The sequence below is a fragment of the Anas acuta genome, chromosome 16, assembly GCF_963932015.1.
Source record: "Anas acuta chromosome 16, bAnaAcu1.1, whole genome shotgun sequence".
NCBI lineage: Eukaryota > Metazoa > Chordata > Aves > Anseriformes > Anatidae > Anas > Anas acuta.
The window spans coordinates 15,720,701-15,745,429 of record NC_088994.1 but is presented as its reverse complement, the minus strand read 5'-3'; the positions used below and the strand labels follow the sequence as shown (position 1 = coordinate 15,745,429).

The 24,729-nt window shown below is 62.3% G+C and overlaps 3 protein-coding genes across 15 annotated transcripts; all 3 read right to left on the bottom strand.

Annotated features, from left to right (window-relative positions):
* Positions 1-75: 75 nt before the first annotated feature.
* On the bottom strand, positions 76-5,637 carry SDCBP2 (syndecan binding protein 2). Of its 2 annotated transcripts, none has more exons than XM_068700328.1 (9): positions 5,446-5,637; positions 3,311-3,391; positions 3,157-3,226; positions 2,769-2,872; positions 2,404-2,565; positions 1,284-1,459; positions 1,037-1,208; positions 633-724; positions 76-516 (listed from the first exon to the last, which is right to left on the bottom strand). In XM_068700328.1, exons 1-9 carry the CDS (start codon positions 5,488-5,490, stop codon positions 462-464), a joined length of 957 nt encoding a protein of 318 aa, XP_068556429.1. In that variant the 5' UTR covers positions 5,491-5,637; the 3' UTR covers positions 76-461. The 2 variants fall into 2 exon arrangements, with proteins under 2 accessions (XP_068556429.1, XP_068556430.1); XM_068700329.1 differs by lacking the exon at positions 5,446-5,637 and adding an exon at positions 4,063-4,120.
* Positions 5,638-6,271: 634 nt separating this feature from the next.
* Positions 6,272-14,811, bottom strand: FKBP1A (FKBP prolyl isomerase 1A). Of its 3 annotated transcripts, none has more exons than XM_068700332.1 (5): positions 14,663-14,811; positions 14,469-14,516; positions 8,761-8,873; positions 7,869-8,021; positions 6,272-7,453 (listed from the first exon to the last, which is right to left on the bottom strand). In XM_068700332.1, exons 1-4 carry the CDS (start codon positions 14,802-14,804, stop codon positions 7,893-7,895), a joined length of 432 nt encoding a protein of 143 aa, XP_068556433.1. In that variant the 5' UTR covers positions 14,805-14,811; the 3' UTR covers positions 6,272-7,453; positions 7,869-7,892. The 3 variants fall into 3 exon arrangements, with proteins under 3 accessions (XP_068556433.1, XP_068556432.1, XP_068556431.1); XM_068700331.1 differs by having other exon boundaries at positions 6,272-7,415; XM_068700330.1 differs by having other exon boundaries at positions 6,272-7,419; positions 14,663-14,809.
* Positions 14,812-15,018: 207 nt separating this feature from the next.
* LOC137865640 (sodium-dependent lysophosphatidylcholine symporter 1-like) lies at positions 15,019-23,614 on the bottom strand. 10 transcript variants are annotated; one of them, XM_068700854.1, is made up of 15 exons: positions 23,308-23,614; positions 21,650-21,769; positions 21,209-21,357; positions 20,430-20,562; positions 20,021-20,099; positions 19,493-19,650; positions 19,325-19,415; positions 18,958-19,079; positions 18,776-18,859; positions 18,570-18,653; positions 18,103-18,215; positions 17,778-17,921; positions 17,361-17,537; positions 17,128-17,175; positions 15,019-15,681 (listed from the first exon to the last, which is right to left on the bottom strand). In XM_068700854.1, exons 1-14 carry the CDS (start codon positions 23,380-23,382, stop codon positions 17,133-17,135), a joined length of 1,572 nt encoding a protein of 523 aa, XP_068556955.1. In that variant the 5' UTR covers positions 23,383-23,614; the 3' UTR covers positions 15,019-15,681; positions 17,128-17,132. The 10 variants fall into 10 exon arrangements, with proteins under 10 accessions (XP_068556955.1, XP_068556952.1, XP_068556951.1 ...); XM_068700851.1 differs by having other exon boundaries at positions 15,020-15,681; positions 17,128-17,178; XM_068700850.1 differs by lacking the exon at positions 15,019-15,681 and adding an exon at positions 15,797-16,206 and having other exon boundaries at positions 17,128-17,178.
* Positions 23,615-24,729: the final 1,115 nt, after the last annotated feature.

Sequence of the window (24,729 nt, the reverse complement as noted above, 5' to 3'; positions counted from 1 at the left end):
ATTTTTTAAATACAGAAGTGAAAAAAAAAAAAAGCTGTAACCTCCCCCCCCCGCCCCCCAATCCCCCTCTTCTCTCGTTCTCCACTGTCCTGTACTCGCTGTCTGTGGTGGATGTAATAAACGTCGCTGGGTCTGTGTCTGCTTTCGCTGGAGCCAGCTTTTGGCATCTGCCCCGAGAGGCCACAGGGGACACGAGGGGACCTGGGGGGGGACCCGGGGACAAGGGGAGGCAGCGTGGAGGTGGGGGCACCTTCCCCATCCCCGCTGCTGAGAGCGAGGATGCGGGACGGCGCTGCGCTGCCCTGCGCTGCCCTGCAGCCCCAGGCGCTTTATGGGTTTCTGTGCTACAACAGCTACTTTGGGGGGCTGCAGGGGTCCCTTCTAGGGTCCCTCTGAGCCCCCCCACTTCCAGGCTCGGCTGGGGGGGTGCCCACACCGGTGGCGGGACGGCGGCGATCGCATCAGAGGTCGGGGATGGAGTGGTCCATGGACGACTTCACCAGCCCCGCCGACAGCCTGGGCGCAGGGGAGGTGCTCAGGGGAGAGCCCCCGGGTCCCCACGGGGGTAACCCTGGGGCTTTTTTGGGGGGGGGAACAAGGGGCAGGGGGTGAGGGCACCCCCCTGGTCTCACCGTTTGACCATGTGCTCGTAGATCACGGCGGGGATGATGGTGAGCGTGACGACGTTCCCCGCGTCCGCCAGCACCTCCGTGAGCTGCTTATCCTGGGGGCGAGAGGGTGGTGGGAGGCGAGCGGTGACCCCCGTGTCCCCCCCCCCGGCACAGCAGCTCGCAGTGCCTGCCCTGGCCGCATCCTGGTGTGTTTTGCACAGATGGTTGTGCAAAAACTAAAAACTAACAGGGATAAAACCGCGGGGGTGCAACAACCCAACCTCCCCAACCCACACCTCCCCCGGGGTGGCACCACCCTGGTGGCTCCGAGTCTTTAAATCCTGCTGTTTGAACCCAAAAAAGACCCTACAAAAGGCCGCAGGGGCAGCACCTCACTGCCAGCAGCCACATTTTGGGGTCCCTACCTTCATGCCGATGACGTTCTGGCCGTTGACCTCGCAGATGTAGTGGTGGGTCAGGAGGCCGTTGCGGGCGGCCGAGCTGTCCTTGGCCAGCGAGACGATTTTCCCCTTCTTCACCACGACGCCCACGTGGCCGGTGCTGTCCTTGTGCACGGTGACCGTGCGCTGGAACGGCCTGAGGGGACAGAGGGCTCAACGCCAGCCCTGTGCGTGGCACCGTGTGCCCAGGGTCCCCCCCCCAGCCGCTCACCTGTCCCTCACCACCATGACGATTTTCTCCGGGGACGCTTTCTTCAGCGCCCGGTGCGCCTTGTCGCTGCTCCAGCCCGTGCAGTTCTTGCCGTCGATCTGCAGGATCTGGTCGCCGAAACGCAGCCCCACCAGCGAGGCCGGCGAGTTGGCCTTCACCAGCTGCACGAAGATGCCCTGGGGACGAGCGGGGAGCGATGGCACGGGGTTGGCACTGGGTGGCCATGCCATGGTGTGCACAGGGCCGTGCCGTGCTGTGGTGTGCCAGGCTGTGCAGCGCTGCACCGTGCCATGTCGTGCTGTGCCGTGCAATGGTGCACCCCACCGTGCTGTGCCATGCCATGGAGCACCATGCTGTGCCATGCTATGCTGTGCCATGCCATGAAGAGCTGTCCAAGCCTTGGAGCACCATGCCATGCCATGCTATGCCATGCCATGCTGTGCCATGCCGTGCCATGGAGCATCATGGCGTGCCGTGGAGCACTGTGCCGTGCCATGCTATGCTGTGCCATGCCATGCTGTGGAGCACTGTGACATGCCATGAAGCACTGTGCCATGCCGTGCCATGGCATGCCATGCTGTGGAGCACTGTGTTGTGCCATGCTGTGCCATGCCATGCCGTGGAGCACCATGCCATGCCATGCTGTGCCATGCTGTGCCATGGAGCTCCGTGCCATGCTGTGCCATGCCATGCCATGCCATGCTGTGCCATGGAGCACTATGCCGTGCCATGCTATGCCATGCCATGCCACGCCATGCCATGCCGTGCCGTGCCATGGAGCACTGTGCTGTGCCGTGCCATGCCGTGCCATGCCATGGAGCTCCACACCGTGCCGTGCTGTGCTATGCCATGCCATGCTGTGGAGCACCGTGCCGTGCCATACCTTGCCATGCCATGCCATAGAGCACCGTGCCATGCCATGGAGCACTGTGCCATGCCATGCTGTGCCATGCCATGCCATAGAGCACCACGCCATGCCATGGAGCACTGTGCCATGCTGTGCCATGCCATGCCATGCCATGATATGCCGTGGAGCACCGTGCCATGCCATGCTGTGCCATGCCATGCCATGGAGCACCACACCGTGCCGTGCCCAGCCCCTACCAGCCCAGCCCCTCACCTGGTCGATGTTTCTCAGCTGCAGCCCCGTTTTGCCCTTCTCATCCTTGCAGAGGTGAATCTCCCGCACGCCCGGCTTGATCTCCGCCCGCCGCAGCCCCGCGTTGTTCCCGCTCAGGGGGGCGACCAGCTGGCCCGGCAGGGGGCCGGCGGGGGTCAGCGCCTGCGTAGGAGCCAGGTTTAGGGGGGCCAGCAGGGGTGCGGGGCCCTGCGATGTCCTCAACCTCACATCAAACCCTCGGGGGACACCGTGCCCCTGCCCCGGGCAGGATGTGGCTGCGGGAGGGGACCCCCCCCGGGAGGTTTTTGCTGTGTTTGGGGGGGTCCTGGAACAGGGCAGGTGGGGGCCCCAGCCCGGACACCTACGGTGCTGCTGTCCGGGAAGAGTTTTTTCTGGATCTCTTCGCTGGAGAGCGCGAGTCCCATGTAGTCCTCCAGCTCCGCCAGGTTGGGGTACAGCATGGGCGGTGCTGTGGGGCACAGCGAGGGTGGCTTTAGTGGGGGGGGGGTCCCCAGCTTACAGCCACCCCACACACACATCAGGGAGCCCCCCAGGACCAGGAGCCAGCAACCGGCACAAGGGGCATGGAGAGAGCCGCCTTGGGATGAGCCAAAGGGGAGAAACCCCCAAACCCCATCCCCTACCCCTGCGCCAAGCTGTGGGGGGGTCTCAGCCGAGCCCCCCGCCCGTGGTGGGCGACCCCCCAACCCAGAGAGCCCCTCGACACCAGGGGCTGATCACAGCCCACGTTACCCGAGGGGAGCTTCGGCTTCTCCGTGAGCACCGTCGTGGCGGGGGTGCCGACACCAGCGGCTGCCTGCGCCTGGCGAGAGAGGGGGGGTGCTCGGGGTGAGCCCCTCGGGGTCAGTCCCTCCCCACCCCATAGGGACGTCAATCTGACACCAACCTGCAGGACCTGGTGGCCTTTCATATCCTCCAGTGAGGGGTAGAGCGTTGCCATCGCTGCTGCTGCTGCTGCGCCCGTGTCCTGGGACAGGAACGGGGACGGGGTTGGGGCAATTTGGGGACGGGGGCGCCTCTCCCTGAGCATCCCTCGGGGATGGCACCGGGACAGGAGCCGGCCCCAGCCCCAGCCCCAGCTGCTGCCCCCACAAAGCTGGGGCTCGCCCCGCTCCCTGCGTGCCTGGCTCCGTGCCCTGGCTGTCACCCACGGGTGCTGGAGTGACTCAGGGCCATGTCACCGGGGCCACCGCCTCCGTCACCTCCCGGGGATGGGACACGGGTGGCCGCGTGCCGGGCACGAGCACGGGCACGAGCGTCCCGGTGGCTGCTGCTCCGTGGGGAACTGACCCCGCTGTCCCCCAGCACCCATCGGGGCTGTGCCAACATCCCCAAAAGTGGCAGGGAGACGTCCCCATGGGTGGTGTCCCCATGGGCACAGCCCTCCCATCACTGCCCCTCGCTGCCTTTCCCCCCTTCCCCCAGCCCCCTCCACCCCAATGTCCCCGCGCGGTGTCCCCAAAAGCATCCCCCAAACCTCGGTGCATGGAGGGGACAAACCCAGACCCCACTCTGACCCCTTGACCCCTGTGGGAGCTGGGCAGGGTCCTGCCTGGCAGTGGCACCCCCAAGATGTGGGCAAGCCCCCCCCCAGGACCCAACCCAGCTCCCCCCAAGCCCAAATCACCCCGACCTCACCTGCGATCAGCTCCGGCTCCTGTGCGCGCTGCCCCGTGCCTGGCCCCAGGGCTTTATAGCAGTACCTGGCCCGGGGAGGGGCCTGGTGGCTTCAGCTGACTGCCACCACCCCCAGGTGGGGCACAGGTGAGGAGGAGGAGCAGGAAGATGAAGGCAACACAGCCAGGAGAACCGATATTATGGGATTTTCGGGGGGTGCTGACCCCCAGCCAGAAACACGCGGGGATGGGGACGGGGACGGGGGCAGCTTTCCATGGTTCCAGCCATGCTGGGTGCTGCAGATTTGGGGCTGTGCACCCCTACGCCCACCACGGAGACCCCCACCCCTCCTGGCATCGCCACCCCAGGTGCCCCCAACACCCGGCTTGGTGCCACCATGGTCACCGTGCCCCAGCCTGGGGCCACCACGGCTCCGTGCCCCCAGGGTGGGCGCAGGGGGGTGCCCGTGCCAGGAGCCCCGCGTGGGCGGCCGCCTCCCGTGACCCCAGTTTGGGGCGCGTGGGGCTGACGTGCCCCGTCCCGCACCCTTCCAGCCAGCCACCAGGCCCCGTGGGCACGTCCCAGAGCTGGGAACACCGAGGCAGTGCCACGCTCGGTGAGTCAGGGCGCAGGCAGAGGGTGTCCCGCTGCCGTGGGACATCGCCGCGTCACCACGGTCCCCAATCCATGTGGCACTGACCCACACGATGCCATCGTGTCCCCAGGTCCTCGGGGAGCAGAAATGGGGTCCCAAAGGTGCCCAGAACCGGTGGCATCAGCCTGGGAACGGGGCCAACAGGAGCTGGGCACGTCCCAGCCCTGCCCGCCGGGCCAGGAGGAAGCGATTTATTTACTGGCGGTGGTTTTTTATTTATTTACTGGAGGTATTTTTAGCTTGGCCGTGCCCAGGACGGGAGTGGCCCCACAGCTGAGAAAACGGGGCCAGGAGCAAGCGCCAGGGGAGGGAGGCAGAGCCAGGAACCCTCCTGGAAGGGACGGCTCCGCGGGCAGGAGGCTGCGCCTACCCCGGACACCGCACGGGGACGGGGCTGGGGGGGTCCTGGTGGAGGCTGCAGCTTCGGGGGGGCACGGGGAGAGCCTGGGGACACGCTGCTGGTGGCACACACACCGTGTGCGCTCACACTCACTCACTCTTGCACACACACAACTCCTTCTCTGTGTCCCCGGTGCCACCTCTCCAAGGAGGCCACCAGCCCTGGCCACGCAGCCCCTTGGACAGCCGGCCAGGAGCAGCAGGACAGGAGGACAGGGACAGCCCCAAGCAACCCCCCCCAGCCCCTTCCTCCTCGGTGCTGCCTTATCTCTGCTCTCAGCGCCTCGGCACAGCCTGGCACCGGTTAATAATTAAGGCAAAAGGCTGCAGGAAGAGAAACCCGAGCTCACCAGGACTTTCCGCCCAGGTGCGGTCACCAGGACGCTTGGGCACATCCATCCCGAGGCACCCAGACAAAAACGTTCCCAAATTGGGTGCTGCGGGCACCGGGAGCCCAGAGGGTGGCAGCCCAGCCTGCAGGCTCTGCGTCTTCTCCCAAGGCACCAGCTCCCTCCTGCGCCTTTTCCAGCCTCCCCGCAGCCCCCCTAAAACACAAACGTGGCTCTCGCAGCCCCGCTGCAGCTCGGGGACTCGCCCCGGCCGCGTTATCGATCGTGGCAAACGGAGCAAAGGCCAACCCTGGGGACCTTGAGCCTTGAATTCGATGCTCAGCCCGTGCCCTGTGGGCTCCTCGGCTCCGACACAGGCAGCGAGAGCAGCAGCACCCACACCCCGAGCCCCCAAATGTTTCCCCACCACCGAGCGTGCAAGCTTCTGCAAGAAAAGACCCAAAAAAAAGAGGGGCTGCGAGCCCTGTCCTGCAGGTGGGAACCACAGCATCGCCCCAGCCACCCCCTGGAGCAAAGCCCCTGCCAAAGCAGGCAGGAAGGAGTGCTATTTCCAGCCCCCAAAAGACCCAAAAACGGACAAAATAAAACTTCCCTGGGGCAGGGAGCACCCTGGGTGCACTCCGTGTCGCAGCCCTGAGGCCGGATGCTGAGGGCGATGCTCAGTGGGGTTGTGGTAAAGAGATGATGCAAAGCCAGCAGGACACCGCTTCATTATCTGTGCCAAATAATTATTGGGGGGGCCAAATTATTCCCTCTGCCACCCCAGGGCAGGAGGCCGGCCCTCCCCAGCGCCCCGCGAGCCGGAAAAACCTGGGAGACACAGGGCTGAGAAAAGCCAGCATAAAGCGTTTTTATTGCAATAATAAAACTTGATACCTTTAGGCGGTGGAGAAGGAAGTGAATGGCGGCAATTTTCTCTCACCAAATCACTACGCGGGGCAGAGGGAGGGGGCAGGAGGACAGCAGCTGGGGGGGGGGGGGGGGGGGGGGAAGCTACGCGGCGCAGGAGACCAGACAAAGCGGCGATGACCAGCATCAGGTGGCAGGAGAGAAGGGCCGGGGGGGCTCAGACCGGGGGCAACCGGGGTCTGATTTTTTGATTTTTCCTTCCCAAAAGGGAGAGGAGGAGGACACACACACGCACACACACACACACACGGGGGGGGTGTTTCCTTACGAGCTGACCCCCACCAGCCCCCCACCACCTCCCCTGCCGATTTTTGTGGTTTTATTAAAAAAAAAAAGAAAGCTCAATGTAAATTTTGAATTTCTAGGGCGCAGCGGAGCTCCCGTGGGCACCCCGTCTCCGCAAACCCAAAACGGGGGTTTGGGGACGGACCCACTGAGCTGGGAGGGGGGCGCGGGGGGAAAACAGCCCCCGGCGATGCTGCGCTGGCCCCCGGGGAGCAGGGGGAGGACTCGCTGCTTCCTCGGGGGCCCCGGGTGCAGGGGGGGGTGACCACACACCATCCTAGCACTGCTGCGCTCTCCGCATCCGTTCCGCCTCGCCAGCCTCACCCTGCTATGGCTTTTTTTTTTCTTTTTTCTTTTTTTTTTTTTTTTTTTGCAGCAGCAATTTTCTGGTTCGAGAACACCACAAGAGATCTGCGCACCCAGACAAGTAACCCGCGGGTTTTCCTCGCCTTCAAACGACTCCTAGCTAAAAGGTCAGCCCGTCTGCGTGCTACCGGTCAAAACTACACCTGGAACGAAAATAAAATGAAGGACTTGACCCCCCCCCCAAAAAAATAAAAATAATAAAAAGAGTTGAGGTTGACGGCGTATAGTTTAAAAAGACATAAAAACACGATACGAGGAGGAAGAGTCAGACGCAAAGCTTAGTGACCAAAGGCATTCAATCAAGGTGTAAGGTTATACAATGAGTGTAGTGGACTATCAGGAAAAGCTCCGTACGAAGTCATGTGCACTCTTCTTGAAGCTGAGATTCTGGATTCCTCCATGTGCCAAACCTGTCTGGGGGGAAGAGAGGAGGCACCGTGACAAAGCCCTGCAGGGGAAGGAGCACGCTCAGCGAGAGTGGCTCTCGCTGCAAACCGCAGGGTTTGCTCAAAGCAGAAGTGGGGCCCTGGTGATGAGAGGGGGGGGAGCTGGCTCGGAGAGCACGGCCCCATCCTGCCTGCACCGTGGGACCCACGTGGGGGTGAAAAAGAGGTGCAAGGGGCAGCGGGGACACAACGTGAAGGAATTGAGGCAAAATCACCCAGCACCAGAATGTCCCCGAGGTGTGAGCCTGCTGGGAACTGCCTGTGTCACCAGAGGGGTCCCCAAATCACCAAGCCTCCCCCAGCCAGAATCCTGCCCCATCCTTCTCACAGCCCCAGCCACCATCACCTCCATCCCCCCCTGCCCAGATGGGGGGGCCTCGAGTCTTCCCCCAGCCCCCATGCAGCCCCCCTCCTTACCCGAGGACAGGGCGTTGGGGTAGGTCATTCCAATTTCATGAGCTCCACGTCGAAAATTAGAGTGGCGTTGGGTGGGATGATCCCCGGGTGGCCGGTAGAGCCGTAGGCGTAATCTGGGGAGATGGTCATCTTCGCCCGCTGACCAACGCTCATCTGGGGGCAGGGAAAAGGGACAGGGATGTCAGGAGATGTGCAAATATTGTGACAGTGGCAGCAGGAGGGACACAGGAGGGCCTCAGCTCCTCTCCCTGTGCTGGGAAGGAGCGAGGACAGAAGAGGAACGGGAAAACCATCAGAAGGGGAAGGCTGCGAAAGGAGCAGGGCTGCCACAGACGGAGCCGGGCTAGAGCCACGTCCTTCACGCACGTGTTTTTTGGGGCCAGGCAGGGACTGCCAGACCGTTCCCTCCAGATGGCAGCATCCTCGTGCTGCGTGCGGCGTGGGCGCCGGCTCCCAGCCGCAGTCACGCACCGTGCCGAGAAGCCTCCCTCCATCCCTCCTTTCATTCCTCCATCCTTCCCTTCATCCCTCCATCCCTCCCTGCCTGCCTCCCTCCATCCCTCCCAGCCTCCGCGTGGGTTTTGCAGCCCGGGAGCCGTCGCTGCCGGGAGCTGGGGGCCCCCCGAGTGCTCCCCGCGGAGCTCGCTCGGAGCTGACTCAGTGGAGAAATGTCACCGCTGAGTCACCGGCGTGTGCCGTAGGTGTTCCTCAGGCCCGGCCCTGCTCTCTCCGTTCCTGCCATCTGGCAGGTGGCAAACGCAGGAGGTGATGATATTCACGCCCACGCCTCCCGTGGTGGAGTGGGAGGAAGGCACGGAACGGGGTGGGGGGGCGAGATAAAAGAGCTGCACGCAGCCGTCCCCATGCGCGCGCGGAGAGAGGCGGCGGGTACCTGGGCGACTCCTTCCTCCCAGCCCCGGATCACCTCCTGCTTGCCCATCACGAACTTGAAGGGTTTGTTCCTGTCGCGGGAGGAATCGAACTTCTTCCCGTCCTCCAGCATACCTGGGGAGAGAAAAAAAGAAGGGAGGGGAGGAGGGGAGGGATGAGGCTCGTCACCAGGAACGAAGCCACGCGAACGCACCCGGGCGCCGGGTCAGGTTGTCACCTGGAGGTGACGGTCGCCCCGGTGGAGCTCACGTGGCCCTGAGTCAAAGGGGATTTGTAGCAGCCTCATTTCCCAGCCTGGGGGGTGAGCCCCCCTTCACCGGCTGCTCCCCATGGCACGGCATGAGCCACCAGGGCACAAGCCACCCGGGCACGTTTCCATCCTCGCACACTGCTGGCCCCACAGGAGCCAAACCGTGCCCAGGAGTGCTGGGGAGGGTGGAGAAGACGGTGCCACGTGCCCCAGGCAGCCCCCATCCCGCAGCCCCCACCACGTAGCGCAGGCTCCACGGCTCCGACTGATACCCCAGGGCTAAATATAACTCCCCCCCGGCACGGCACGAGCGAGGGAGGAATTTCCTCCCTTCGCCGCGGTCCCTCCCTTGCTCCCTGCGTGACCTTCTTGGGGAATCTCGCAGCCGGAGCTGCCTCATAGGAGCGGAGGCTTTGCTGGGAGAATTTTGGCTGCTGGACAGGCGACAGCCACGCCGGGAGCTTTGCACGGGCACCAAGAGCCCGGAGAAGCTGGTTTTGTACCTGGGGTGTCCACACCGCCGGCACACGGAGCTCGGAGAGGGCTGTGGGCACAGGAACCAGAGCTGAGGGCTCGCAGACCCCAAAAGCAGCAGCTCCGAGGGCTCTGGTGTTGCTGCAGCAGCGTTGGGATGGAGCCTGCAGAGCCACGTCTGGGGTTGTGGGGTCCTGGGGCTGCTGCCAGCTCCCCCGTGCCCAGGAACAGCCACGTCCCTCTCTCCTGAGCCTGCCACGGCCATAAAAAGGCAGAGCCCGTGCCTGTGGCAGCTGCTGACGAGCAGCACCCAAGGGTTTGAAATCTAAGAGCAACCATCGGCTGCTGCAAACGTTTCTCGCTTCTCGACTTCCCCAAAAAAGCCCGGAACTTGTTGTTTTTTTTTTTTTTTCTGGCTGAAAACCACCCCGGTCTCTCGAGAAACAAACCTGTCGCCTCGTCCAGCAGCGCACGGGCCGCGGTGATTTCCCCAAACCCGTGAGTCACTGCCCACAGGCGAGGGAAAACGCAAAACAGGGCACCTGCAAGGAGGGCAGGAGGTGACAGCACGGGTACAGGACACCCACAGCCGCCGGGGACGGGGCCAGCACCCCCCTGAGCCCACCCAGGGCAGGATTTTCTCCAGCAGCTCATCACAGCAGGCTGCTGCACATCCCCCAGAGCAGCCTGTCCCCGTTTAGCACCGCACCACGGCGCAGGGGACCCTGCTGCCCCGTTTATTTTGGGGAGGGGAGGGGAGATTTGAGCTCCACAGAAAGCAAAAAGCTCCCCGCCGGGGCCCCAGGCTCCGAGAGCATCTCAGCCGCTCACCCCCGTTGCAGCCCTGGACTTTGGAACAACAAATCTGGCTTTTTCTCGTTTCCTCCTTCCAGGACAAACCTCTCGGTGATGAAAATGAGCACGGCCAGCTACTGCCTTCACCCTGCCTGCAGAAAGCAGAGGCCACGCTGTCCCCTCAGCCCCTCCACACTTCGGTTCTGTGCCCAAAGCCCCCCGGGACCGGGCAGCAGCCAAAAATCCTCTTGTATGGGTATGGGAAACCCTTGGGGCACCTGCTTCCCGCAGCAGCATCGAATGAGCCAGCTCAGAGCGAACCCAAAAGCACCGCTGGTGCTGTGGGAGTCACCACGCAGCCTTTGGCACAGGTCTCACCTTCCCAAAACCTGGTTTCGGGGAGAATTTCCAAGCGGGCAGCTCCCGGCCCGCAGGACAGAGGGGTTACCCCATGGAGCTGCTTGCGCCAGCCCAGAGGATCCATCCCCCGAGCCAGGAAGGTGCTGGTTGCACGTGGGGCTCACCCTGCTCCGTGTTATGGGGCCGTGGGATGCCCCCCACCACCACCACCACGGCAGCAGTGAAACAAAAAAAAGGCTGCAGCCCTTCGGAGGTGGCATCCTCATCTCCGGCACATCCTCCAGCCGGAGAGGCTCCCAGGAGATTTCTTCCTCCAGCCTCCGCCGAGTATGAGCAACCATTTCCTCATCCCTGCCGGCCCCGAGCGAGGCGATAATGAGATCTCAAAGCCATTAGGAAGGCAGAAGCATCCTCTGGATGCAGGCAGAGCCCCAAAACTCCGCGGGCAGCCAGCAGCAGGACATGACCGAGGCCACGTCCCGGCTCGTCGCGGTGACACCGCCTTGGGGACCCCACAGCGGGGCCACCACGGCTCCTGGAGACACCCCAAAGACTCCGAGGGGCTCGGAGGAGACGAAGAAAAGGGGAGAGCGTGGAGATTGGGGCCGAGGCGGGCTGCTGCCGTCACACCGGGGGCTCTGGGGAGCAGCCGCGGCGCTGCCAGGTCTCTGCCACACTTGGCACGCGGCGGCCGGGAGCAACGCACGGCTTGGCCCTGCTGCTCCAGCTGGAGGAAGGGACGGCACGAAAAACCCTTCCCACCGAAATTTAGGGTCCTGAGACACCTGAGGAGTGACCAGGACCCGCTCCAGCCCCGTGCCAGGAGGTTGAAGCTCGCCCCTGCTCCGTGCAGCGCTTTGGGTTTTGAGTTTCGGGGTTGGAGCTGCTCGCAGCCGCTTCGAAGCCACAACGCAGCACGTTCCTACAGCTGGAGGGGGACGAGGCTCTGCAGGAGGACGGGACCCCACACACGGCTTGGGAACAGGCATTTTGGGCTCACTGCGAGCACCGGGCAGCTGCTCACCCCCCCGTAGGAAACGTGTCGCGACCGCAGGCTGCTGCTGGGCGAGCGTGGCAGCGCGCGAGGTGCTGCGCAAACAGGAAGAGCCCCGAGCCCTGCTCAGCCCTCACAGCAATTTTGGGGACAGATCCTGCTCCCTCTGCGCCCATCCTGCCAAAAAAAAATAAATCAGAGCTCTCCAGCATCAATCCCTGCTCTAAGCCCAGCTCCCTCCGAGGTGCTGCTTTGCCCACCCGGGCCAGTCCCGGTGCTCCCCCAGCTCCTCTCCTCTCCTCCACCCTGCTCCCAGCACCAGGAGGGCTGAACCCCCAGGTTTTGGGGGTGCCAAGTGCCCCCACCCCGCCAGCAAATCCCCCCCACGAGCCCCCCGAGGAGCCCGATCCAGGTAGGATCAGGGCTGCAGCCACCAGCCACGCGCTCCCCACGATCCCCACGACCCTCCCACCCCACTGCTGTCGCTCCTCAGAGCACATCAGAGGACTTTACCCTCAATTTCGTTTCCTTAACAGCCTCCTGCAGCAGATTTCACATCAAAAGCTCTTTCAAAAGCCCCGCTGTGCCAGCTCCTCCATTCCCCTGCAGGCTCCACTCCAACCGAGCGGCAGAGCTGGCTCCCCGCTGCCCACCCCACGGGGACCTCCCAAATCCCCGATTCCCTCAGCCCAGCGCTGCTGGAGCAGCTTTTCTCCTTGCCTGAGTGGGACCAGAGGAAAGGGACAAGGTTCAGCTGCCCCAAATCCCCCCACGTGGCTCTGCTGCCGCTGGGACAATCCCAGCATGAGGGGTTGGTGGTTCCTGAGCCGAGAGGGACGAGGATGCTGTGCTCTCCGCATCCTTCCCTGAGCACTGCCCTGTCTGTCTGTCCATCCCTCACCAACCTGGGATGAAAAAACTGCTCTCACCCATGCAGAGGAGCTGCCAAAAAAAAACGGGTTCTGGGGCGAGGGGACAGCAGCCCTGCGCCTGCCCTAAATTAAGCAATCAGCCACGAAGCACCCGGGGGTGCAAAGGATGGGAAAAGCTGGCTCCCCGTAATCCCCCCTCCTCCCTCAGCTCCCCGGCTTTTTTTTTATTTTTTTATTTTTTTCCCCAAAATGGATTTTAATCAAGTGACTGCAAACCTATAGCTCAGGGAGGGAGAGCGGAGGCGCTGCGCGCCCAGCAGGACTCGCGGTGCCCAACGCTCCCTGTGGGTTTCTGCATAGGGACAGCCACCGATGTGTCCCTACTGCTGTCCCTGTGCTGCCCCGGGCTCGATAAATGTCACAGCGAGCCACAGGGCTGAGGAAATCAACCATTTCCCCATATTTATGGGAAGCTAAACTCACTTCTGTGCTCTCGGGGATGCGGGGAGCATCCAGCGACAGCACGGCGGCCTGAGGGCACCACGCATGGACTGGGGGTCAGGGAGCTGTCTGCTGGGGGGATAAACGCCAAAAGGAGACAATAGTAACAAAAAATACCTAAAAATGAAACGGAGAACCACTCCCAAGCCCAGCTTATCACCTGCTGCTGCCGGGAAGGGGCTGGCAGGAGAGCTGGGGGCCGCGGGGGCTGGCAGGAGGCAGGGCTGGCCCACCGAGAGCCACTTGACTGCCTGCCAGCGTCCCTTTGTTCTTCCCCCGGCAGAGGAAACGGGGGCTCCGAGCTGCTTCCTTCTCCTCCCGAGCAGGGAATTAAAACCTTAAAACCCAGGCTGGGTGGGGTGGGGTGTTGGGGGGAGAAGGAGGAGAAGCAGATGGGCCCGGACTGCGAGCTCAGACAGCCCCCGCGGGAGCTTTGGGGGGCTTACAGAGCCCTCCTGCTCCTCTGTAGGGCTTCGCTGTGCACGGCCCGGCACCATCATCATCGTCATCCTCATCTTCCTCCTGCCCGGGGGGGGGGGGGGGGGGGGGGCAGGAATTAGCAGAGCCAGATGGGCCGAGCCCTGCTCATCGCGGGGCTCAGGGGCTGACACGCTGAGCTGGAGCTGCAGAAGGAGAGGCGAGACCCCCTTTGGGGGAGGCGAGACCCTCTCCATTTGGGGCGTTTTCCAGGCTGGCGATGTCGATTTATTCGCAAAATCCACAGAAACGGTCAAAGTGCGGCGCGTGGAACGTCGCCCACCTCGGCTATGGGGCTGCCCTCCACCAAAAACCCCACAGGAGATCCCTCAGGGGGGGGATCCCGCAGAGCTGGCGACACCCAGTGTGCCCCCACCCCAAATCCATCCTGGGCTGGGCTGGGGGTCCCCGGTTGCACCCCACAAGATAACCCCAGGGGGAATATTGGGGAGGGGGCCACGGGGACGGCAGCGCTCCCCTACTCCCCAGGGACCCCCCCCATAGCAGGAGGCTCCCATGGGGGGCACACCGAGCACCGGGGGTCTCATCCCAACCCCTCACAGCCCCCCGAGGGGGGGGTCTCCTACCCCAAAACCCCCCCGGTGCCACGGGGGAGGGTCCCCCCGTGCTCAAATCAACTCCCACAGGGACAACCGGGGGCACCCCCCCCGGCCCTAAAACCAACCGGGGGCACCCCAGGGCCCCCCACCCCCGCCGGGGGCCGCCCCGAGCCCACCCCAAGCCCCTCATGGGGCCGCCCCGGGGCCCCCCCGCCCCATTCCCTCGGGGGAGCGCCGCGGCCCAGCCCGGCCGCCCACACGCCCGGGGGTCCCCGCAGGCTCCCGGGATGACTTTGGGGGGGATAGGGGGGCACATCCCGGTGGGGGCCGTTCTTCCATATCGCGACTTTTTGTCGCGGGGCCGACACGAATCGCGATACCCCCCCCCGGTACCGGCAGCGGGGGGGGGGGGGGGGGGGCACTCACCCGTGTAATGCACCACGCAGGTCTGGCCGCGTTTAGGGAATGTCCGCCCTACGGGGAGAAACACACACACACACCATCAACCAACCGGGCCCGGTACCGGCACCAAACACCGGAGCACCGGGCCGAGAATGATGAGAAGAAGGGGGAAGAAAAATAAAAAAGAAGCCATAAAAATCCCCGGGGAACCGACTCACCGTCGCCGGGGGCGATGGTCTCCACGTGCACACCCATCCCGGTGCCGGTGCTGCCGCCGGTGCCGCTCGTCGCGCACCCGCAGCGGCCGCAGCCCGAGGAAGGAGGGGCCCGGGGCTGCGCAGCCGCCGCCACAGCCGCCATGGAGCCCGCCCGCCAGCCCGCCCCGCCCCGCCGCCATCTTGCCCGCTTCCCCCCCCCTCCTCCTCCTTCCTGCCCGGCCCTCGGCCGCCATCTTGGCACCGCGCGGTTGCCGGGGAAACCGGAGCCGGGCTCGGTGCAGCCCCCCCCCCCCCAGTCCCCGTTTTTTTCCCTTTTCTCTCTATAATAAATGTTTCAGGGTTCAAAATAGGACTATGAATATGTCTCACATCCCGGTGTGCCCCCCCCCCGTTCCTGCGCCCTCAAGGGTTTTGGGTGTCCCCGGGGTCGGAAGCGCAGTGTGGGGGTTTGGGCAATTCCACGTTAAAAAGGGCGGTTTTGGGCAATTCAGGGGGCTTTCTAACGGGAACAGAAACTGCTTCTTCTTTTTATTATTATTTAGCTCATAAAACTCCTCTGTCCAGGCGCAGGTTTTGCTTCAGAGTGGCCTCATTTCTCTCTCTGAGCAGCCCCAGGGGAGCAGAAGTGCCAAGGACGGGCAGGAGGTGAATAAAAACCCAGGATTTTCTGCAAGTGCGTGAAAATGGGACACGAGGAGACACTCAAAACCTGCTTCATCCCATTATCTGTTAGTTTAATTGCTTCTCTTCCTTGCCTGCGTTCTTTTAAATACCAAAACACCCAATTGTGTGTGTCTTTTTTTCCCTTCTTTAAGCTGCAGCGTTATTATTTTACATTAAAGGTGTAAGGTGCAGCTCCTGCCCGTGGTCTGTGACTTTCCTTAAGCACCACCAGGGCAGAAAATAAACGAGGGTGGAAGAAAATAAACGAGGAGGAGAAGGGGCAGACCTCAGCCCCTGGGTCCGACCTGCCCTGATCCGGAGCAAGGGAGGGCTCAGCTCAGGTTCTGGTGTTCAAACTGTGGGGAAAAACACAACAGCCCCCCAAAAAATAAATAAATTCTGCTCCAAGCTCTCCCTGCCCTTTGGATCAGCTGCTGGTAGAACACACGGAGGAATAAAGACCAGGAAGGAAAAGTGTGATCACTCAGATTTAATAGCATAAAAAACAACTGAGATTATTATTATATATATATATTTTTTTTGGTGTATAGAAATATCTCCCCGTATAACAGGCACCACAGAGGCCAGCAGCCACCTTGTGCTGCAGGAGCCTGGAGCCCACTGCCCGCACGTGTTGCAGGGTGGGAGCCCCTGCTCATCCCCTGCCTCTGGCCCAATTAATGTGTACCTTCAAACATAATTAATGCTTGCTTTAGGGCATTAAAACCCCAGGAAGCGAGGTGTTGCCTCGTGGTTTGAAGGCTCTTGTTTGTTCGTAAACCTGCGGGCAGCGAGGCTGAAAAGCGAGGTGGTGGTGGAGGGCAGCACATCCCAGCGCCCGGCCGTGGACTCGGGCACTTGCAAGAAACATCCTTCACGCTCTGAAAAACAAAACAAAAAAAAGGTAAAAAAAGTAAAAGGGCAAAAAAAAAAAATAAAAAAGGAAGCACTTTCTGTTTCTGAGAAATTACTCTGAAGCTGGGCTGTTGCGATGATCCTGCAGATGCCCTGATGTGTCTCTAAAGCACGATCTCCCCCCGCCCGTGGCGAAGCTGTGCCGCGAGGCTTCAAATTAATTCAGCGCCCAACCGGGGAGTAATTTGCTCAGATCCTGCCAGTGTGCACCGGACCGGAGAGCTGCAAGGTCAGCCAGCGGTCAGACGCAGCCCTAGCCCTAAAAATCCCCGGCCTCTGCTGCTGCCTCGGTGCGGTGCTGAGCGGAGCCGTGGTGCTGGTGGCTGGGGGGCTGATTCTGCTCTCCCCCTGCTGCCAGGAGGGACGTGGGGGTGCCGAGAAGCACTGGGGGAGATGTGGCCGTGGGCTGCGATTTAAAAGCCACTCAGCTGCTCCTGACTGAGCTGCTCCCCCAATATCACCGCTCCTGCATGAGCTTTATGCTCCTGGCTGGAACTTCACCCACGCTCAAAGAAATTGTAAACCTTTTTCCTATAAAAAGGCAGCCTAAGCACAGAGAATACGCGCTATCCAGGTGGTATTTTCCCTAAAAAATCGAGTTTCTGTCAATAACAACCCCCGTGGGCTTTGTGCATCCCACATGTTTAGGTGCCACCTCCTCACTGCAGCGCGTTTGAGCATCGCAGTGAGGCTGGCGGGGCCCCTTCTCCCCTGCACAGCACGGATCTTGCCAAGATCTGTTGGGACCTGCAGGAAAAGAGGCCGAGGATCCCTGCCAGCCTGGCCTTTGGGGCATGGAAATGGGAAACAAGAGGAAACGAGGGCTGTCCCCGACCCCAGCACATCCTGAAGGCACAGCAAACCCACACCCGTCCTGCTGAACTCACCGGGGTCAGCCCTGGTGGTGCTCCGAGCTGCTGCACCGCGCCTGACGCCTGCTAAAAGGAACACAAGCGCTCGTGAAACCTGGAAACAGCCCCCGAAATAACCCTAAAACCCTTGGGAGAGGCATCCCCAGAGAGCTGGGCACACATAGTCCTTCCCCTGAACCCAATTTCTGCGGGGCTGGGACCGACGCAGGCACCCGGTGCCGCGGCTCCTTCGGGGAGCTCGAATTTACCCCATCGCCTCCAGCTCCGTCCTCATCTGCTTCCTCCGCTCCTCGTTGATGGGATGGAGGCAGAAGAGGGTGATGGCAATGAGCAGGAGGGTGATCGGGACTGGGGCCATGAGGAGCTTCAGGGCCAGGGTGACGGAGGGGTTGTACGTGCAGTCTCCGGCGCGGTAACCTGCAAAACTAAAGAACATTTCTCCTTCCCCACCAGCCCCCTGCACAAAGGCAAGCGGGCACCTCCATCTCTCTCCTTTAGAGGCTGTATTTGGGGAATTCCCTCTCCTTTCTGCTCCTTTCCTATGTTGGAAAGGCAAATTTGGGTACCCCTGCAATTCATTCCAGCATCTCCACTTGGAGACTTCAGAAAATTGTGCTGGGCTGCCAAAGCTGGGGGGAGGGAGGTAGTGCTCGGTGGGGGCTTACTGTAAACCCAGCGTCGATATCCCCACGGCAAGGCCGCCTGCGAACTTGTTGAAGAAGACGTAGAAGGAGTAGAAGAGAGCCTCCAGGTTGAGGCAGCTGGGGTTCCTCAGCATGAAGTCATCCACGGCATCGGGCAGCATGGACCTGGGCGCAGACAGCCCCGTGGGCATGGTGAAACCCATGTTGGTGCTGCCTGGGCTCGGCCACCGCTGCTCCCAGAGCTTTCCAGGCAGCAGAGAGGGAAATCCCTTGCAGAAACCACTCTGGAAACCAACAGCAGATCCCCAACAGCCCCCCAGCCGAGCCCGGAGGTGCCCCCGCTCACCAGGGCAGGAGGTAGAGCACGGCCATGCTGCAGCCCGCCACCATCATCAGGAGGACGAAGGCCGGGAAATTGTGGCTCACCTGGGTGATGGCCACCAGGGCCGGGATGATCAGCTGGGGGAGCGAGAGGAAGAGGAGAAACAAAAGCACTCGGGCGCTTTCTGCTGCTCTTTTCGCCCTGCCAAATTGCAAGCTGTGCTGCCCCTTCCCCACACATTTTGTGATGGGGGCTGCTGAAGGCTTTGGGCAGGCTGTGAGCAGCAGCAAAGCCTTCCTCGTGGGTACAGAGGGGGCAGAGAGGGCAACGGGGCTGCTGCACGGGTGCTGGATGTGCTGTGGTTGAACCAAGTGCCTGCAAGGAAGGCATCTGGGGATACGGGATTTGGGCACCTAACCTTGCAAAAAAAAAAAGCCAAATGGGATTTCTTGCTGGTGTGCAGAGCCAGGCAGAAGCGGGGGCAAACTCACCGCCAGGCCCACCGTCACTGCCGTTTTCTTCCCAAATCTCCCCAAAAACCACTGCCAGAAGGGGATAGAGAGGGAAGCCGTGACCTGGGGAGGAACCAAAGGAGCTCAGTAATGTCCCCCAGGACTGCTGGTCTCTGCCCTGGGCACATCCTTGCGGGTTGGTAGCGGTGCCGAAGGGTTTTGGGGTGACGCTGGCGCCCACTCACCAGCATGACGAGCACCAAATGCTGGAATTTCCCGGCCAGCCCCGCGGCGTGGGTACAGAAGAAAGCAAAAATCCCCTGCATGACCTGGGAAGGTGACACGGGGACATTCGTAGGGTCCCGAATAGCGTGCGGGGTCACCTCCCGCCCCCCGAGCTCTCCTCCTGCCGAGGCAGCTCTCGCACCTGGAAGGCCAGGGAGGCGAAAAGGAAGCCACAGAGCAGCTGGGTGTAGGGTTTGTGTCCCACGATCATCCTCAGGCAGCGGGTGAAGGGCAGCCCAGCCTTCCCCAGGGGACTGAGGGGCCCTGGGGAGAGACAGCGGGGTCGCAGGGGCGGCGATGGGAGGCACAGGGGGATGGTGCCACCGTGTCCGGGTGCAGCTCAGCTGGGCGAGGAGCTGGAGTTTGACATCTCGGCGCGGAGATGACCACAGAGGTGCCAGCTGCGTGCAGGATTTTGCCTCTCCGCAGGCTGCTCCCCCTTTTAGGAACCCACAAAACCTCTGCAACCCCCCCCTCCTCGCCACCCGGCTGCGCCCACACGGACTTACCCGGCTGCTCCCTGACCCCAAAAACCAGAACCAGACAGGAGAGGCAGTAGATGGAGCCCAGCACCAGGGAGGCAGACACGTAGGCTCTGCGCTGGAAAGCGAGAGGCACCGCGGTGGCACCGTGGGTACCGTGGGCAGCCCCTGCCCCACATCGGGACCCGTCCTTACCGTGCCCTCCAGCCAGCCCGCGAGGCTGGGGGTGCTGCTGTTGGGCAGGGTCCCGTTCCCCAGCGAGCAGCCGTGCGTCAGGCGGCCGTGGGATGCGCCCACCATCTGCCCCTGGATTCCCGAGCCGAGCAACGTGCTGAAAACCTCCAGCCCCATCCCTGCCGGGCGGCCGGGAGAGGAACCTCAGCCCCACAGCCCCCCCGGCTGCTGGGACGCAGCCCTCAGGACCACGGAGCAGCTTTGGGGGTGGAATTGGAGGCACCAACATCCACAGCTGTCCCAGGAGGAGAAGAGACCTGCTGTTTCTACCTGATCTCATTTTTTTTTCCCCTTTCGCTCCAGCAGTGACTGCTGGGATGCATTTAGGATTCCTAATCATGAATCTGGGTCCTGTGCCCTGCAGAAGACCACGCTGGTCTCATGGCATCCTGCTTCACCCCTCCTGCTTTGTGGCTTGTTCAAAGCTGAGGAACTCCTTCCCCCCTGCTTTGGGGAGGGTCTCCGGGCTATAGGGACACGGGCACTTACTGTAGGCAGTGGCCGAGTCTCGGTCCCTCTGGGTTCCTCCCAGGAACATCGTCAGGGACGAGTAGGGCACGTGGTAGCACTGGGGAGAGCACCGAGCGCTCAGCTCCGGCTGCTGCTCCCCTGCTCCACCACCACAACCCGCCCCGTCCCCCCTCCCCTTCTCTCGGGTGGCTTTTTGCTCTCTTTTTCTTTTTTTTTTTTTGCTTTTCCAACAGAGCAGTGATGGAGAGGTTTGTATCACCGTAGACAGGCTGCCCAGCACTAAAATTCACCGCTCCATCTCCCCATCCCCTGCTCCCCATCTCCCAGACCCAGCTCCAGCTCTCTCGCAGCAGGGGCTGTGGCCAGGACACCCCGGCAGCAGAGGATGATGAACACGAAAGCCCCGGGAAGGAACCGTGTCCCTTACGGTCATGCAAATCTGGAAGAAGTTGTAGGTGAAGAGGTACCACAGGAATTTCAGGGAGGCGGGGGCGCCGTCCGCGAGGGTGGACCACAGCAGGCAGTAGCAGAGCACCCCGAATGGCGTGGAGCACGCAATCCTGGGGAGGAAGCAGAGCTGGTCAGATGTGCCTCCGGATAAGCGGGCAGACTTCCCATTGCACAAGCTGCAGCCTCGTCCCCAGCTTCCAAACCGCAGCCCGGCTGTGAGATGGGGATCTGCGAGGGGCAGCTCCGCTCGAGGGCACCTCCAGCACTCGGGCTGGGAGGAGAAAGGGGAGTGAAAACAAAAGCTTTGCCAAAAAAATGTCATTCCCGAGTTGTTCACAGCTTCTTATTCTGCTGAAACACCCGAAGTCCTCGCTCGCCCTGCAGCAGAAAGCTGGGGGCGTTCTGTGGGCAATATCTGCTCATGGAGAGCGCCTGGTGGAGAGCTCCTGGCACAGCCCGAGTGCCAAAACCTGCGTGTGCCCCCGCAGGGCTCCAGGACACCAAACCCCACGGCCTGAAACACGGGAGGCCTCGGGGAATCAGCAAGCACCCAGGTGTGCAGCACACTCCTCCTGTCACTGCAGCGACACACGGACCCACCGCAAGGTTTGTTACCTTCAGGGCCTGGGGATGTTCGGTTTTCGTAGTTCCCCTAAGCCACAACCACCTCAGACTCTCAGAGCAGCATCCCTGCTGCCTCCTTGGAAGGTTTTTGAACCCAAAACCTCACCCCTGAGGTGCCGCACGGACGCTCACCATGGGATCAGCTTGCCGAATTTTCTCCTGGGGCTCTTGCTGACCAGGAAGCCAACAGCAGGGTCAGTAACTGCGTCCCAGGCTCTTCCGAGGAAAAGGATCAGAGAGGCGTGGAACGGCTCCAGCTGGAGGGCAACCAGAAAGCACGGCTCGAAAGAGGAAAAAAAAGTCCTGGTGAAAGCTGCGAGCAGTCAGCACGCCGCAGCTGGCTCCAGCCAGCATCCCCTGGAGACCGCTTCAGGCACCGAAATGGCCTGGAGACACCTCCCGTGTGCCCACCGACGGTGTTTGCATCGAGAAATTGTGATTTGGAGTGAACAACTCATTCTGGAGAGCATTTCCAGGGGCTTTGGACACCTTTGTTGAACTCCACCCCTGCGCCAGCCTGCCGGGTTTACGCTGAGCCCCTTGGTGGAGAACCGCACCGTGCGCGGCGCTCACCTGCACCACGTCCAGCAGGAAAATCTGGAGGAAAAACCCCAGGGCATTGCCCGTCATCTGGTAGGGGATGCCCCCGATGGCGTAGCAGAGCTTCCTGCACAGCGGCAGTCCTGGCTTCTCCTGCAAGGGAGACGTGGGGAGGAAGCCCACCCGAGCACGACCCATCCCTGGTGCCCCTTACCGCTGCTCCCCCCAACCCGCTGGGCCCCCCGAGGCCACGTCCTAGCCCCCGTCCTAGCCTGACACCGTCCTTTTCTCCCCTGTTGAGCCACAGTTTCATGGTTTGAATTCTTTAACACGAAGCACAAATGGTACCACGCTGCCAGCGGCTGTGGCAGAGGCCATCCACGCGGAGATCCAGGATCCGGGGATCCCCATGGGTGATCCGGGGAAGCACAGGGAAGGTTTCAGTGCGTGGCAAAAGGGCAGATGGCAAAGCCTCTGTTTTATTTGGCCGTGGTGAGCGTCAGTAAACACCGCACCAAGCCTCAAGGACCTGGCAAGCTCCCAGCAGCAGCCTCCAGCCCCGACGTGGAGCCACTGCCTGGTGCCGTGCGCTCTGCGCCGTGGGGAGCACGCGGTGGGACACGGGGTGACAACACGGGGAGCACACAGAGGGACACGGGGTGACCCCGTGGGGAGCAGGTGGCCAGCCCAGGCTCAGCTTTCTGCTCGGATCTCGTGAGCAAATTGGCACCGTTATGCCCTGGGGTGCAGCGCAGGCGCCCGTGCCGACCTCCAGCCCCACCGCAGGCTGTCTTGGGGGGAGCACACTCATCGGGACCTCAGGTCCCAGGATGACAACACGTTTTGGGCTTTCCCAAGGCACCGAGCAGCTCCAGTGTTGTTGGGGAGGTGCTGGCCTTGTCCAGCTGTGGCTATAAAAGGCCACGGGCTCCTGCAGCAGGAGCTGAGCAGAAGAGCAGAGCGTGACAAGGGACGAGAGCTTGGCTCGGAGGCAGCTGGATGGAGCAGCAGACCGCGGGGTCACGCCAACAGCAGGGTCAGAGGGGAATGGAGCCAGGGATCGCTTCGTTCCCACGTGCCCTCGGACCCCGCGGGGTCCCGAGCGCCTTCCCTTTGTGCAACAATTAGCAGCAGCTCCTCTGCAGCCCGTGCCATGGAAAAACCACCGGCACCGCTGTGCCTGCCAGGGTACCGGCCCCTTCCCGCGCCCGCTGACCCCCGTGGGCCCTGCTCCCTGCCCACATCGCCGGGCTCCAGCCTCACCCCGCGGGGACGGCTGCAGCACGAGGCTTGCAGCACCGCCGAGCAGCACTTGCTCCTACACCACACCATTTCCGCAGCAGCTCAGCGTCTGAAACCACGGAGGCATTTCTCTTGGTTATTTCTCTCCGTTCCGCGGCAGCTTTTGTTGCCTTGACGCTCTCCGCAGCTCGCAGGGCGCCCCGCACGCCTCTGCCCCTTTCTCCTGAGAGGCAGCAGCAGCAGCAGCAGGCAGAGCTTTGCTCTAACAACATCTTCCCCAGCTTGAGTCATAAAAACGCTCCGAAACACCCCCGCAGCCTGTGCCTGCTCGAGCCGTGCGGCGCTGCGGGGGTGCCTGCGCTCGCGAGGCTTGGTGTGCACGTGTGAGACGCGCTCCTGTGCGTGAGGCCACAGCACCCCGAAGGCCACAGCACCCCAAAAGCTCCTACCTCGCCCTGGGACGCTCTCCCCTGCGGGTCTGCTCCCTCCTGGCCCTCAGCATCTCCGTGAGCGCCACGAAGCATGACCGTGTCCTTCGCCCGCGCGTGGCCGTGGTGGCGCAAAGGCTTCCTCGCGCAGGGAGAGGAAGAAGGCGGCGAGGAGCGGCACCGCAGGCACTGATCAGAGCGAGATGGAGGTTTGGCAAGGGAAGATGCAACATCTGAGAGGCCCCCGGGGCGGGGAGGGGGGGGCTGATGGAGGAGAAGTGAGAGGCACCGAGGGAGGAGCGTGGCCGGAGCCTGCCCACGCGGCGGCGGCGGGATGGGAGCTCCAGGATTTCGGCAGCCATATGGAGAAACGTGGTGCTCTTCAACTGTCAGACTGGGTCTGGCACCTTCTCCCTGTCCCAGGGCTGCTGCCACACCAGGATCTCAGGGTATGGAGGAGGAGGCGCTTGCCCAAGCTCCAAGCCATCCCAGGAGCAGCTCCAGCCACAGCAGCAGCGAGCACCAGTGCGCAAAGCCCAGCACAAGCAAGGAAAGCACGGAGAGCACAGCAGGACCAGGGAGGTTCTCGCCCCAGGTTGCTCCCAAAAAGCTCCTCTCCCCCGGGGGCTCCAGCAAGAGCAGGAGCCCAGCTCTGGCTTCTTATCTGGGGCTGCACAACCCTCAGCCCCTCTCTTTGCCCTCTCCTTAACGGGTGCGAGACGTTGGCGCTGCTCTAGCCCAGAGCAGAGCAGGAGGCGTGGGATGTGAGCTCAGTAATTAGCAGCCTCTTTCAGCCTGCGCTCCCGAGAGATCTCCCACGGCAAGGCAGACCCCACACGGCATAATTGGAGCCCAGCGAGGAGAAATTTGCTTTTCTTCGGCACCTTTCACAGCCCAGCGGTGGAGCCCAGCAGTCTCGGTGCCACAGCCAAAAAAATTACCCCTGCATTAGGAGCGGCAGGAGCCCGGGGGCTGCGTGGGAGAGCTCACGGCACGCAGCCTGGCAGGAGAAGGCAGAAATCAGCTCGAGGAGGCGGGCAGGAGTGTGGGGGGGGGTCCTTCCACACGCCACCCCCTAGCCTTGTGCTCGGCCACCCGCTCGCAGCAGTCGGCTCTTTACAAAAGCTGCTCCAAATCGGTCGCAGGAGCCTCGCCCTGCTCCTGCCCAGGGCACCAAGAGCCAGTCCCAAGGGGCACCCTTTCTGCAAGGCTGATCAACACGCCGGTAAAAAAAATAATTAATTAAAAAGCATCATCTCCAGCTCAGCCTTGCCTTGTCCAGCGGGGGTTAATCTAAAAAAAAAAAAACACCCAAATTTTGCAGGCTGAGTCAGAACTTGGTTAATAAGCCGCAGCACAACTGAGTCAGCGGCATCTCTTTTCACTGCTATTTTTCTGACATCTCAGATAACAAATATCGCTGGCGCTGGACCACAGCCAGTG

Bases quoted from the DNA above. Each gene is read 5' to 3' on its own strand.
- FKBP1A (XM_068700332.1), bottom strand. From the start codon at position 14,804: ATGGCGGCTGTGGCGGCGGCTGCGCAGCCCCGGGCCCCTCCTTCCTCG. The intron at 8,874-14,468 runs GTGAGTGCCCCC...TTCTCTCCCCAG, and splicing joins CTGCGTGGTGCATTACACGG to GTATGCTGGAGGACGGGAAG. The intron at 8,022-8,760 runs GTACCCGCCGCC...CCCTGCCCCCAG, and splicing joins GGGAGGAAGGAGTCGCCCAG to ATGAGCGTTGGTCAGCGGGC.
- SDCBP2 (XM_068700328.1), bottom strand. From the start codon at position 5,490: ATGTGCCCAAGCGTCCTGGTGACCGCACCTGGGCGGAAAGTCCTG. The intron at 1,460-2,403 runs GTGAGGGGCTGG...GCTCGTCCCCAG, and splicing joins AGCTGAGAAACATCGACCAG to GGCATCTTCGTGCAGCTGGT. The intron at 1,209-1,283 runs GTGAGCGGCTGG...CTGTCCCCTCAG, and splicing joins GTCATGGTGGTGAGGGACAG to GCCGTTCCAGCGCACGGTCA.
- LOC137865640 (XM_068700851.1), bottom strand. From the start codon at position 23,382: ATGCTTCGTGGCGCTCACGGAGATGCTGAGGGCCAGGAGGGAGCAGAC. The intron at 21,358-21,649 runs GTGAGCGCCGCG...TCCTCTTTCGAG, and splicing joins TCCTGCTGGACGTGGTGCAG to CCGTGCTTTCTGGTTGCCCT. The intron at 17,922-18,102 runs GTGAGCGGGGGC...GTCTGCGCCCAG, and splicing joins GTGCTCTACCTCCTGCCCTG to GTCCATGCTGCCCGATGCCG.